We start from the raw sequence: 14,504 nt of genomic DNA, 5'->3' as shown, positions 1-14,504 counted from the left end.
CTCTTCCTGAGGAATACAACATACATGTCTACTCACCCCAGATAGGGATCCCAGGAGAGGCCAAAGTACAGATACCACCAAAGTCCAACTTTGTGAACCAGAGTATTACTGGGGTTATTTACAGGAATATGAGTGAGGAATACTTATCGGAGCAGAAATGACTCAAAGACATTTGTATTATCAAGGCCCACCTGAGCTTGGGGGACAGCTCATGAGAGCTGAGAACCTAGAGCACACTGTACAGCCTGCAGGCAGCTCAGTAGGTTGGAGAGTGTCCTTATCCAGTGCCTCAGATCCTCTAAACCTCTTCCAGGAAGCTCGGCTGGTTTCTACTCCTTCAGTCTTCCAAATACCCAGAAGCTGCTTCCCAAATTACCACACAGAAGCTTATATTAATTATAACTGCCTGGCCATGAGCTCAGGCTTATTACTGACTAGCTCTTACATTTAAATTGATCCATAATTCTTATCTATGTTTAGCCACGTGACTTGGTACCTTTTCTCAGGTTGGGATTCTCATCTTGCTTCCTCCGCGTCTGGCTGGTGACTCCTGACTCCAACCTTCCTCTTCCCAGAATTCTCCTAGTCTAGTTGCCCCACTTATACTTTCTGCCTGGCTACTGGCCAATCAGCATTATATCTAACCAATTTGAGTGACAAATCTTTATAGTGTACAAGAGCATTATCCCACAGGATTTCCCCTTTTTTGTTTAATTAAAAAGGAAAGTTTTAACCTTAATATAGTAAAACAAAAAGTTATTAAGTAAGAATTACAGTAACAATATCCAATCCATTTACGTTTGACAAAATTAGAGAAAATACTTGATTATCTATCTTATGAGTCTAAAGTTCTGTGGGACCATGGGGCCAGGTGGAACCAGAGAAAACTTTCGACTACACTTGGCTGCCCAACGTGGAGCAAAAGTTTTCACTTAAAACCTGAGGGAACTTAATAAGAGATTCTAAAATGGAGCCAAAATCAGCTTCCTACTTCATGTCTTTTTTTTTTAAGACTTATTTATTTATTTACTATGTATACAATGTTCTGCCTGCATGTACACCTGCAGGCCAGAAGAGGGCACCAGATCTCATTACAGATGGTTGTGAGCCACCATGTGGTTGCTGGGAATTGAACTCAGGACCTCTGGAAGAACAGCCAGTGCTCTTAACCACTGAACGATCTCTCCAGCCCCCTACTTCATGTCTTATGTGGGCCATAGTACAGAAGATGCCACAGTACAGAGACCCCACAGCATTCAGGCTTGAGAGCAGCATGGCAGATTCCTACATTGGTACACAAAGCTGTCTCCAAGCTACACAGCACACTGCATGGCAGATTTAGCTTTTACTCACATAGACAAAAGGGTTTTATGGGCCAGCTGCATACTACCTGATGGTGGCATGCACCCCAGAGTTGGCAGGGTAAGTGGGACTCTCCATGCCCACTGCCATGTTGGGAAGCTAAAGTGGACAGAGTCAGCAGCCAGGGCTACCGCTTCAATCTGAGCCACGCTGCAGTTTGCAATGTACAGAAAAGGATTATAGATACACACAGGACAGAGGCAGATGGAATAAACCTCTAAATGGTTTACATTATGTGTAAAAATGTATGTAGGCTTGGAAGAGAGAGGAAAAGGAGGATATACAGTTATATAAAGAAATAGATAATTTTTAAAAATAAAATCTTTAAAGAGATAGTAAAAGAAATATAAAAAATAAGCCATTTAAATCACACAGAGTCTGCATTATATCATTTTTGGAATTTTTAACTGTAGAAAGACATTTGATTGTAAAGGCCGCTCAGTTATACCAATATATATATATTTTAAATGTATCTTGAACCAAGCAGTGGTGGTGCACGCCTTTAATCCAAGCACTTGGGAGGCAGAGCCTGGCAGATCTCTGTAAGTTCGAGGCCAGCGTGGTCTACAGAGTGAGGTCCAGGATAGGCACCAAAACTACATGGAGAAACCCTGTCTCAAAAAATAAATAAATAATATATCTTGACTTCAAAATTTGTATCTAAGGATACATTGCTTTGGAAAAGAGGTTCTGCTTTTGTTTCCACAGAAGATAAGAACCTGTGGATTGCTTCCAAGCTAATATGGTTTGATCAACCAAGACCCCCTGAAAGATTGATACAGCCTCACAGACTACTACAAAGAAGATTTAACAATAATTCTTAATTTTCTCAGGATCCCCATAAGATTGTCAGTGCCCTCAATCAGTAGGAAGTAGTATGAATGAAAAACTACACCCAAATTCCCAAAACATTGTTTATAAATGTTTATTTTTATTTCAAGGAGGTTGATTATAAATGCAATCTCTTTCTAAATAAGAAAAGGGGATATAGATATGATAGGATGAAAAGGTAGATTATTGAATCTACTTTTAAAGAGCAATAACTTGTTTGAAATGTTTTACATTGCTATGGATTTTAGTTTATTGATACAAATTTAGAGTTAATTTTGTTATACCATATGCATATTTCTACTCTTGTTTAGGGTATTATGCTTATGCAGCTCATTTTAAAATGTAATATATAATTAAAAATACAAATAAATAGTCATTTTTAATAGTCAAACTTATAGTCATGTTAACTAGGTTTTCTAGATATACAGAGATATATTTCAGATAGATAGGTAATTTTCAAACACTTCAAAGACCTATAGAATATGGCATTTAAAATGTTTTTAAGAACTTAGAACTTTCGGGACAGTGAGACAAGTCTGCTCCTGACAACAACAACAATTACTTCAAAGAAGATGACAGGCATCAAAGAAACTCCATATGGAGTTTGCTTTCTTTATGGCAGAAGATAGCCATTTGAGCAAAAACTTCTCTTGCCTAAACTTCTTTTTTTTTTTTTAAACGATTTATTTATTATGTATACAGTATTCTGCCTGCATGTGTCCCTGCAGGCCAGAAGAGGGCACCAGATCTCATTACAGGTGGTTGTGAGCCACCATGTGGTTGCTGGGAATTGAACTCAGGACCTCTGGGAGAGCAGTCGGTGCTCTTAACCACTGAGCCATCTCTCCAGCCCCCTGCCTGAACTTTTTTTTTTTAATTTATTTATTTATTATGTATACAGAAGAGGGTGCCAGATCTCATTACAGATGGTTGTGAGCCACCATGTTGGTGCTGGGAATTGAACTCAGGACCTCTGGAAGAGCAGTTGGTGTTCTTAACCTCTAAGCCATCTCTCCAGCCCTGCCTGAACTTCTTGATAATATGTTGTATAAACTGGACATACAGTACCCATAGGAAAATGACCACTGAATTTTGCCAAAACAAGGTGAGATGGTCCTTCAGGTTCCTGCTTTGCAGAGGAGACTGCCAGATATTCTGCAGTACACAGGGAAAAGTGACTGAAAGACTCTAGATCTATAGGCTGAAGATGGATGCCACAACATTGCAGAGGAACTTTGGGTGACTGTCCAGGCAGTCAGCTGTCTCTGTCATTCTACATTTTTGGAAGTTACTTAAAATGTACTTCCTGGCCGGGCGGTGGTGGCGCACGCCTTTAATCCCAGCACTCGGGAGGCAGAGCCAGGTGGATGTCTGTGAGTTCGAGGCCAGCCTGGGCTACCAAGTGAGTCCCAGGAAAGGCGCAAAGCTACACAGAGAAACCCTGTCTCGAAAAACCAAAAATAAAAAAATAAAAAAAAAAATGTACTTCCTGTTTTCTTAGGTAATATTATATCCTTCTGGGGTCTTTGATGTAGTTGAAAACTAGATAGATGTAACTATGGTTTTCCTTGGTTATGATAAGAGATAAGGTGGATATAAAACCTTAGACTCAGAGGTGTCTTCCAGTTGGGCCGAGCTGGTAGCTGGGTTTGTTGAAGGACATCAGCTGCAGAATTTGTGATTTGGGCGAAGATAGAAGTCATGGCTGGTCCAGAAAGTGATGGCCAATTCCAGTTCACTGGTATTAAAAAGTATTTCAACTCTTACACTCTCATGGGTAGAATGAATTGTGTACTGGCCACATATAGAAGCATTGCTTTGTTGGTCTTATACTTCAAGTTAAGGCCTAAAAAAACCCCAGCTGTGAAGGTAACATAAATGGTTTTTGAAATGTCTGACCTCATCTGTTAGTCCTATGCCTGAAGAAGCTGATGTCAACTCATCATGTAATACTCAATTTGTACAATAAATTATGAACCTGGAAAAAAAAAACCTTAGACTCACAAATATAGGATAGATGACAAAATATTTAATTTTACCAAATACAAATAGATTAGATATTGTAACTGTAGTTCTTGCTTGATAACTGTTATATACAATTTTACTATATTAAAACTAAAACCTTCCTTTTTAATTAGATAGAAAAGGGGAAGTGCTAGGGGATGTCTTTCTGTATGCTGTGAATATATATTGTTCCCAATGGTTAATAAATAAGTTGCTTTTGCCTTTGGCAAGGCAGCTTAGAGGCAGGTGGGAAAAATCCAAGGAGAGAGTCAGGAAAGAGGAAGGCAGAGTCTGGAGAGAGACACCAGCCTGCCGCCCAAAGAGCAACATGCCAGCAGACTGATAAAGCCACGAAACACCTGGCAAAACATAGATTAATAGAAATGGGTTAATTTAAGATATAAGAGCTAGTTAGCAAGAGGTCTGCCATCGGCCATACAGTTTGTAAATAATATTAAGCATCTGAATGATTATTATATAAGTGGCTGTGGGACCATGAGGCCAGGAGGGACCAGAAAAAACTTTGGACTACACTCTCAGCTTTTATTGCTTACTCTGGCAGAAGGGGACTAGTGAATCTGGTCAGTTTCAAGGACTTCCTGATGCTTCTTTGAGTTGTTTACCTTCTGTTTAAGGACATCCCTGCAGGATGGAATATTTTAATCTCAGAGGACATTGTCACAGAACATGCATCTCTCCCAGGTTCTTCACAGTATCAACAATAGATAGCCAGGATGTTCTCCTTTGGGTTGGGGCAATATTCAGAACAGAGCAACAGAACAGGGCACACTGGGGTCCTTGAACTCCTTTTTGGTTTCATCTTGTAGGGCGATATAGGTTTTCTTTTTTCTTTTTTTGTTTTTCAAGACAGAGTTTTTCTCTGTGTCACCCTGGCTGTCCTGGAACTTGCTCTGTAGACCAGGCTGGCCTTAAACTCATATAGATCCGCCTGCCTCTGCCTCTGAGTGCTGGGACTAAAAGCACACACCACCACTGCCTGGCCATAATTTTCCATTTTTTAAACACTTTATTTTTATTATTGTTGTTGTTGTTATTGTTATTTTGAGACAAGGTCTCTCTATGTAGCCCTGGCTGTTCTGAAGCTCCCAATGCAGACCAGGCTAGGCTCAAACTCAAATTTTTCAAATTTTCGTGCTTCGGCCTCCCAAGTGCTAAGGTTAAAGTGTAGCCAGTCTGCAAGCATAGATTTCCTCCTTTTTTCTGCATACATGGTCTTCCACCTCTCTGAGCTCTTCTTAGAGAATTGAGAAGTTGACAGAAGCATCTGAGTACTTCTTGTGCTCCCTGAAAGGAAAGTTTGCACAGAGAATTCATCTGATGGAATCTGGCCTCTCCACTCCTTAGGATCTCATTTGCCTGTATTTAGTTGATTTTCTTGAAGGCCCAGAGTGGCCCCCGTACTCACCAGGCTCTCACTTGCCAGGCTCTGTCTCTATGGAGTTCAGTGTATTACATACAACCCCTGGTACTTTTTAAAGGCAACTTTAAAAAGCTAGTAATACTGGATCAGTAGAAATACTCAGGCAGAAGACTGCTTTTTGTTTTTTGGGAAATCACTCTAGTAGAAGACTGAAGGATAGAGCCGTCATAGAGGAGCTTCCAGAGAGCGAGCAGGAAATTATGCCATGACTGTTAGAATTCTGACCTGCACCTTGGAGACCCGCCCAGCGTCCTGACGTCATCATACGTTAAAGCCGCTCCCCCCCAAGAGGAAACCACCCCCTCGCAAGTTAATGCGCGCTTCTTTCTCTCCCACTCCCCCCTCCCTCTCTCCTTTCTCCTCCCCTTCTCCTAAACCCAAAATAAACTCTTTTCTACGTGAACATATGCTTGGGGTGTGAGTAGCTTTCCATCCTGCCATGGCATCCGCAGCCGCCGCTGCTGAACCCACATGGCGTGTCGCACCTTGGTCCAAACCGCCAAAGCATCCAGTGCTGTATCATAACAAAGACAAAAGAAAATTTCCTGGCAATGGTGCTGCACACCTTTAATCCCAGCACTTGGGAGGCAGAGGCAGGCAGATCTCTATGAGTTTGAGACCAGCCTGGTCTACAAAGTAAGTTCCAGGATAGCCAGAGCTACACAGAGAAATACTGTCTGGAAAAACAAACAAAAAATATAAGTAAGGGGCTAGGTATGGTGCACACCTGCCTTTAATCCCAGCACTCTGGAGGCAGAGGCAAACAGTTCTGTATAAGTTTGAGGATAGCATGGTCTACATAGTAAGTTCCAGGCCAGCAAGGGTTACATAGTCTTTAAAGAAGTCAGCCATTGCTCATGCTTTTTAGTCCCATCACTCAGGAGGCAGCAGACAGAACTCGGCTGTGAGTTCGAGGCCAGCCTGGACTAGGGATCCAGTTTCAGGACAGCCAGGGATACTCAAAAACAAAAGTGTCATAAAACAAGGGGAGGGGGGCTGGAGAGTTGGCTCAGTGGATAATCAAACCTATTGTTCTTGGAGAGGAACCAAGTTCAGTTTCCAGCACCCACATCCAGCAGTTTACAACTGCCTGTAACTCCAACTACAGATAGTTGTTAGCAGCCATGTAGGCGCTGGGAACCCAACCCAAGTCTCCTGCAAAACCACCAATTTCTCCTAACCTCCAAGCCATCTTCCAGTCCCTTCTGCCCGCTTTAAACACTAACTGTCTCTGTTTCATTTCATTCTGTCTCTGTGGCTGTGATAAAATACTCTGACAAAAGTAATTTAAGGAACAAAGGATTTGATTTGTTTTAACTCACAGTTCATCATCCCAAGGAAGCTGAAGAGGCAGTAATTTGAAGCAGATCATCACATTCCAGCCACAGTCAAGAGAAGAACACTGAATTCACGAATGCATGCCAGTGCTCAGCTCGCTTCCCTTCAACACTCTCTGCCTAGGGAATGGTCCCACCCACAATTAAGACGCCTCTTCCTGCAGGGTGGTGGTGGTGCACTCAGGAGGCAGAGGCAGAGGCAGGTGGATCTCTGTGAGTTCCAGACCAGCTTGGCCTCAGAGTGAATTCCAGCCAAGACTACACAGAGAAACCCTGTCTCGAAAAACAAACAAACAAACAGAAAGCTGGGTCTTCCCACCCCAACTAACATAAAAAAGATAATCACCCACAGACAAGCTGAGTGGCCCGTGGCCCATCTCCCCAGGTGATCTAGATTTTGTCAAATTGACAACAACCATCACAGCTGCAAACACACATTGGTGAAAATATAATCATGACTTGTATTCAGCCCCTTCATTCATACTAAGCAAGGGAACAGGTGCTTTTGTTTTGTATGTGTGTGTGTACAGGTACATGTGTATTCACAGAGGCCAGAAGTCAACCTTGGGTGTCTTTCCAGAGAAGCTGTCCATTCTATTTCTGAAACACGGTATCAAACTGCTTACCCTATATAGGGTATCAAGAATAGGCCAAAGAAACAATAGACCCAATTCCAATTTAATAAGCCAATGAATTTATGGGGGCTATCTACAGCAGTATGGGTGAAGGTTTAGTTCCAGGAGCATGGACGACTCAAAGGCAGCTGTACCACCAAAAAGCCCACCCCAGCCTGGGTGATAACTCATGTGAAAGCTGCATACTTAAAGCTCCCTACAGGACTTGAGGAGTCTACTGAAGGCAGCTCTGGGATCTCTTTCCAGCAAATATTTGCTTATTTACTGAATATATATATATATATATATATATATATATATAATATTACTATATACATACACATATATTACTGTACACACATATATATTACTGTACACAAACATATATTATTGTATACACACATATTATTGTATATACGCACAAAGAGAAAGAGAAAGAGAGAGAGAGAGAGAGAGAGTGTGTGTGTGTGTGTGTGTGTGTGTGTGTGTGTATGTCTGTCTTTCTCACTGGAGCCTAGAGATCACTGATTAGATGAGGCTGGCTTACAGGCCAGTGAGTCCCAGAATCTGCCTGCCTCTACCTCTCTACCACTAGGATTACAAATGCATGGCACCATGTTGGCTTTTTATGTGGGAGCTGGGGATCAACCTCAGATCACTACACTTGCACCCCAAGTATTTTGCCCAGTAAGCTATGTCTCTGCCCATCCCCACCCCCACCCCCTGAGATATTGTCTCAATATGCAGCCCATGCTGCTTTTGAACTCAGTAGGTAGCTAAGGTGCCCTCAAACCTGTGGCAATCTGCTCAACTTCCCAAATGCTGGTATTGCAGGAGAATGCCATCACACTTGACTGGGACCTACTTTGTCTGGCTTCTTGAAATGTTTTGATAACTTTCACCGACCACCCAAGGAGGATGATTATAAATTCAAGGTCATCCTTTCTACTACATAGCAGGAAGTTGGAGACTAGCCTGGAATACATGAGACCTTGTCTCAAAAATAATATAGATGGAGCAGGTAACATGGTTTACAGGAATTCATAACAACATCCCATTAGGGCTGAGAGAGATGGCTCAGTGGTTAAGAACATTGGCTGCTTTTCCGGAGAACTTGGGTTCAATTCCCAGCACCCACATGGCGGCCCTCAACTGTCTACAACTCCAGTTCCAGTTCCAGGGGACCTGACACCCACGGCAAACACTAATACACATAAAATAATAAATGATTTTTTAAAATCCCATTAAACCATCTCACTGATTGTGTGTGTGTGTGTGTGTGTGTGTGTGTGTGTGTGTGTGTGTGTACACATACTGCAACAGGGCCCCAGACCTTAGCACAACTGATTCCATGATGGAAGTGCCATCCAGGCTATAAAACCCAGCACATAGACAGCACCACCTGCCAAAACAAAAACAAAGACTTAATCCATCAGCCCATGATTTCGGGAAAGTCTCTAAATATATTAACCTTGATTTTTGGCTTCTGTAAGTCTGCTTATGACTAACTGTTCTTACTAACTGAAGTATATCAACCCAGAGCATGTTTTTTTTTGTGTGTTTAAAAGCTCACCCTGAGGAAGGCTCAGGGCTACAAACACCCAGTGTAGTCGCCAGCCAGCTAATAAAGATTTTCTATTGGCTTAAACCCATGTCTGGGCATTCTTCTCTGGTGAATTCCCCATAACTACACACACACTACACACACACACACACACACACACACACACACACACACACACACGATCTCTCTCTCTCTCTCTCTCTCTCTCTCTCTCTCTCTCTATATATATATATATATATATATATATATATATATATATATATGGTTGTTTTGTTTTGTTTTGTTTTTCAAGACAAGGTTTCTATGTCACAGCTCTGGCTGTCCTGGAACTTGCTTTGTAAATCAGGCTGATCTCTAACTCAGAGATCTGTCTGCCTCTGCCTCCCAAGGTGTGTGCTAACACCACCCGGCAACAATATATATATTAAAGCACAATCTCACTATGGAGCCCTGGCTAACTCAGAACTCAGATTGCCTTACTTTTGCCTCCTGAGAGTGCTGAGATTAAACATGTGTGCTACCACACCTAGCCCTCAATTGCTTCCTGGGCCTGTTCTTTGAACTATCCTTGTGTAGCAATAGCAGGAATAATTGTGATTTTGTTTTGACAGGCTAATGCTGGGTAGATCCTCCAAATTTACTATTTCTTGTGGTGATATTTTGTTTGTGCTATATCAAAGCTTGCCTGGAGATCAGAGTGAGGAGCTAGCCACTAGAGACTAGGCAGTAGTGGCACACACCTTTAATCCCAGCACTTGGGAGGAAGAAACAAGAGGAAGTGGTAAGGCTGGGTAGAGACAGGAGCTCGGCCTTTTCAGGCTGAGGATTCCTAGAGGTAAGAAGTCTTTCTAGTGGCTGGTTGCTCTGGTTCTCTGGTCTTTCAGCTTTCACCCTGGTATCTGACTCCAGATTTTTATTATTAAGACTAATTAGAAATCCTGCTACAATTTCTTTTCTTTCCTTTTCTTGTTCTCTTCCTCCTTTTTTTTTTTTTTTTTTTAAATTGGTTTATTTGAGACAGGGTTTCTCTGTGTAGACCTGGCTGTTCTGGAAATCAGGCTGTAGACAGGGTGGCCTCGAACTCAGAGATCACCTGCCTCTGCCTCCCCAGTGCTGAGATTAAGGGCCTGTGCCACCTTGCCTGGCTAAATTTACTATTTCAAGGATGCCTTGGCTACTTGGATTTTGTATTACTTCTAAATTTAGAATAATTTCTTAATTTCTACCCAGAACCAATGTTAGAATTCTGCCCTTACTCCAGTTGCATGACTGCACATGCGCAGTTCAGAAGTTAAGCAAAGGGTCTTGTGTCTTACGTTATCAGTGTGCGCTGGTGATCAAGTAAGCACAGTGTGGTCACACAATCTGCGCCTTAAAGAGCTGTGACTCAGACCCCACCCTCTTTCTGTTCTGCTCTCTCTCTCCCCCCACCATCTTCCATCTCTCTGCACATGCTTTCCTCCCCAGGCCTGGTTCTCTTGTCTCTGCCCCCCCACCCCCATAAAGCTCTAAAACTAATACTGGGTTCTGTCGTGACCATGACCTTTCCATGCAGTAACCAGCGCCGCCACCAGTGCTGCTTATCATTTACTTCAATCAATATTTTAAAAAATATTTAAGGAATTTTAGTTAGTATTGTGTTGAAATTAGATGAGTATGGGACAGATGTATCATCTTCCAATCTAAGAAAAATTGTGTATTTCCCCTCTATTATTTAAGATTTTTGGCAGGCAGTGGTGGTGCACGCCTTTAATCCCAGCACTCGGGAGGCAGAGCCAGGCGGATTTCTGTGAGTTCAAGGCCAGCCTGGGCTACAGAGCGAGATCCAGGACAGGCAGCAAAACTACACAGAGAAACCCTGTCTCAGAAAAACAAACAAAGATTTTTGTGTGTGTTTTGCCTTGCATTGTTATGTACACCATGTGCATGCAATACTTGAGGAGCTACAAGAGAACATCAGATCCCCCTAGAACTGGAGTTGCAGAGGGTTATGAGCCACCAGGTAGGTGTTATATTCAACTGCTGAGCCATCTCTCTATCCTCTATTCTTTCTTTCTTCTATCTTTTTCTCTTCCTCCTCCTATTTGAGACAGAGTTCTCACTACGTAGCCTGGAGCTCGATGTGTGTAGTTTGCTGGCCTCTAATTCAGAGATCTGTTTTCCACTTCCTACTGGGTGCTGGTATTCAAAGTTTGCACCACATTATTCATTTTTTTTTTTTTCAACAGAGTTTCTCTCTGTATCCCTGGCTGTCCTGGAACTCGCTCTGTAGACCAGGCTGCATCCTGAGTGCTGGTATTAAAAGGTTTGCACCACCTTTTTTAATGTATTTTCTGTTTTTTTTCCAAACAAGGTTTCTCTATGTAGCCCTGGTTGTCCTGAAACTCACTCTGTAGACCAGGCAGTAGAGTAACTTCAGTTCCAGATTTGACACTCTCTTCTGAACTCTATGGGCACCATGGTACACACAACATACATATAGGCAAAACACTCGTACACGTAAAATGAAACTAAAAGAAGTATCATATCTTCTAAAGTACCCTCATAGGACTTTGAGAGTAAAGTGACATTTTGGAGATATTTCAAAGCTCTATGTACATTCAAATCAGTTTCTACCTCTGTATCTATTTGGAAGGAGCCTGGTAGAAGATCCACCTCAACTCCCCTCCCCCATCTCTTTCCCTAAACCCGCCCCTTCAAAGCCTGCCAAACACAGCTCCTCCCTCAGAGAGGCTCAAGACCACTCCGACAGGGTATATAAGGGCATCCCAGAAAACACTCGTGATTCTTCCAGTCTCTTGGCCCCATCTCCTCTCTGAGGGGCCAGGAGTCACCCTGAACACTTTACCCATCAAACTTGGGCTTTTCCAATTCGGTCTGATTTGGTTTGCTGTGTTGGTGGAGAGGGCTATCAGGGTGAAAAAGATTTATCAGTAGCTTATAGAACATGATAGCTCATGCTTGCCTGGAACTCATTATATATCCCATGTTGGCCATGAATTAGTAATAATCCTCCAGCCTCAGCTTCCCTAGTGCTGGGATTACAGGTGCAAACCACCATGACTGACGTGGATCAAATCCTAAATGATTAAAAGTGACTTTTTTTTTTTTGGAGACAGGGTTTCATATACCCAAGAGTGACCTGACACTTGGCTGCTTGCTTCTACCTCTTGAGTATCGAGGTTACAGGCTGATGCAGTGTTGCAGATCAAACCCAGGACTTTGTGTGACAGGCACTCTACCAATGGAAGGACATCCTCAGTTTGAAACAAGGTACAATTCTACACAAATGATTTAGTGGGTATTCTAAAAAATGCTCTTATGCAGTGGCATCATCGAGTATGTAAGTGTTTCTACACAGAAGGAAGCATCTCGTTAGGTCATTGTTAATAAAGACACTGTTTCACAAGAAAAGCCATGTCTCAGTGTTTTATTTCTGTGAAAAACAAAACAAAACACCATGACCACGGTAACTCTAATAAAGGAAGATATTTAATTGGGGCCGACTTACTTCAGGGCAGGAAATAAGGCAGTGTACAGTCAGACATGGTACTAGAGAAAGAGCCATCTTGATCCAGAGGCAACAAGGAGAGAACTGACTTGCGCTTCTGAGACCCCAAAACCCACACAGTGACACACTTCAACAAGGCCACACCTAATAGTGCCTCTCCCAGTCTACACAGGCCATTGCTATTCAAACCACAAGCCCCAAAAGGTGAAAAAATTTCACACACCCCTAAGAATTTAATAAATAAAATTTTCATAAGTCAGAAGCAAAAGAGAAAATTATCAAATTCATAGTGATCGGGACACTAGATGGCAATCAAAATTTTTAGATTTGCTTATTCTTCTTTAGGAAAATACCAAATGATGGATGATGCTGGTGCAGCAGGATGGCATGGAGAACCCTGGGGCCCAGGACTGGGAGGCTTTGGGAATTGCAGTAGTCACTGTGGCTGTGGTCCAGGCTTGGAGGCTTGTGGAGGTAAAGCTGAAGACAAGGAATGGAAACCCATCACCAAGATGGGCCATCTAGTCAAGGACGTGAAGATCAAGTCAGTTGTGGGATGTTTGGACTGTGTGAAGAGGTGTTGCTGTGATTGGTGTAATAAAGAGCTGAATGGCCAATAGCTAGGCAGGAAAGAAGAGGCAGGACTTCCGGCAGAGAGGCAGTCAGAGGGATGAACCTAGGGACGTGGGAGACACCAGTGGGATTCGGAACAAGTCCAACATAATGGGCAGGGGTAAGGTAACTGAGTCACATGTGATAGAACGTAGATTAATAGAAATAGGTTAAAAGTTATAAGAGCTAGTTTAAAAAAAAAAAAAAAAAAGTCTAAGCTAAGGCCAGGCTTTCATAATTAATAGTAAGTCTCCATCTCCATGTCGTCATCTATGGGCTGGCAGTCCCAATGAGAAAGCTCACTACACAAGTCCTGGGAGACCTACTCATTCTCCCCGCCCATCAAGGAATTTCAGATTACTGACTTTTTTCCTGGGCTCATCCCTGATGATGTTCTAAAGATGTCAGTGCAGAAGCAGACTCAGGTTGGCCAGTGGAACAGGCTCAAGGCTTTTGTTACTATTGGGGACTACAATAGCAATGCTGGTCTTGGTGTTAAGTGCTCCAAGAAGGTAGTCACTGCCATCTGAGGGGCCATCATCTCGGCCAAGCCTTCCACTGTCCCTGTGCAGAGAGACTATGGTGGGAACAAGATTTTCAAGCCCCACACTGTTCCATGCAAGGCAATCGGCTGCTGCGGCTCCATGCTGGTATGTCTCATCCCTGCCCCCACAGGCACTAGCATTATCTCTGTTCCTGTGCCCAAGAAGCTGCTGCTACTGGCTGGTATTGACTGTCTAAATTCAGCCAGGGGCTGTACTGCCACCTTGGGCAACTTTGCAAGGCCACCTTTGATGCCCTCTCCAAGACCTACCCCCAACCTCTGGAAAGAGACTGTTCATTCACCAAGTCTCCTTATCAGGAGATATTCATTGACCATCTTGTGAAAACCCACACCAGAGTCTCTGCCCCAAGCTCCAGCTGTGGCTACCACATAAGGATTTTTATACAAACAAGGAAAAAACACAGTGAATTAAGTCTGAAAAAATTTTGTTTAGATTCATAGTTTCTCAAATTTCACACATTGATTATACTTTCACAGGGAAAAGTACAACACTGAAAGTTAAATACACACAAACACACACATTTTTTTTTCTTTCTTTCTTTTTGTTTTGAGACAGGTTTCACTGTGTAGCCTTAGCTGTCCTGAACTTGCTCTGTAGACCAGGCTGGCCTTGAACTCAGATCCATCTGTCTCTGCCTCCCAAGTGCTGAGATTAAAGGCGTG

The 14,504-nt window shown here is 42.7% G+C and overlaps 1 protein-coding gene across 1 annotated transcript; it reads left to right on the top strand.

Moving 5' to 3' along the window:
- Nucleotides 1–3,688: 3,688 nt before the first annotated feature.
- LOC131919396 (ATP synthase membrane subunit K, mitochondrial-like) lies at nucleotides 3,689–4,963 on the top strand. Its single transcript, XM_059273583.1, has one exon. It carries the CDS (start codon nucleotides 3,895–3,897, stop codon nucleotides 4,069–4,071), a length of 177 nt encoding a protein of 58 aa, XP_059129566.1. The 5' UTR covers nucleotides 3,689–3,894; the 3' UTR covers nucleotides 4,072–4,963.
- The last annotated feature ends 9,541 nt before the right edge of the window (nucleotides 4,964–14,504 follow it).

This window comes from Peromyscus eremicus, chromosome 9 (genome assembly GCF_949786415.1).
Source record: "Peromyscus eremicus chromosome 9, PerEre_H2_v1, whole genome shotgun sequence".
NCBI lineage: Eukaryota > Metazoa > Chordata > Mammalia > Rodentia > Cricetidae > Peromyscus > Peromyscus eremicus.
The sequence above is the reverse complement of the archived record's forward strand: the minus strand, read 5'-3'. Positions and strand labels throughout refer to the sequence as shown.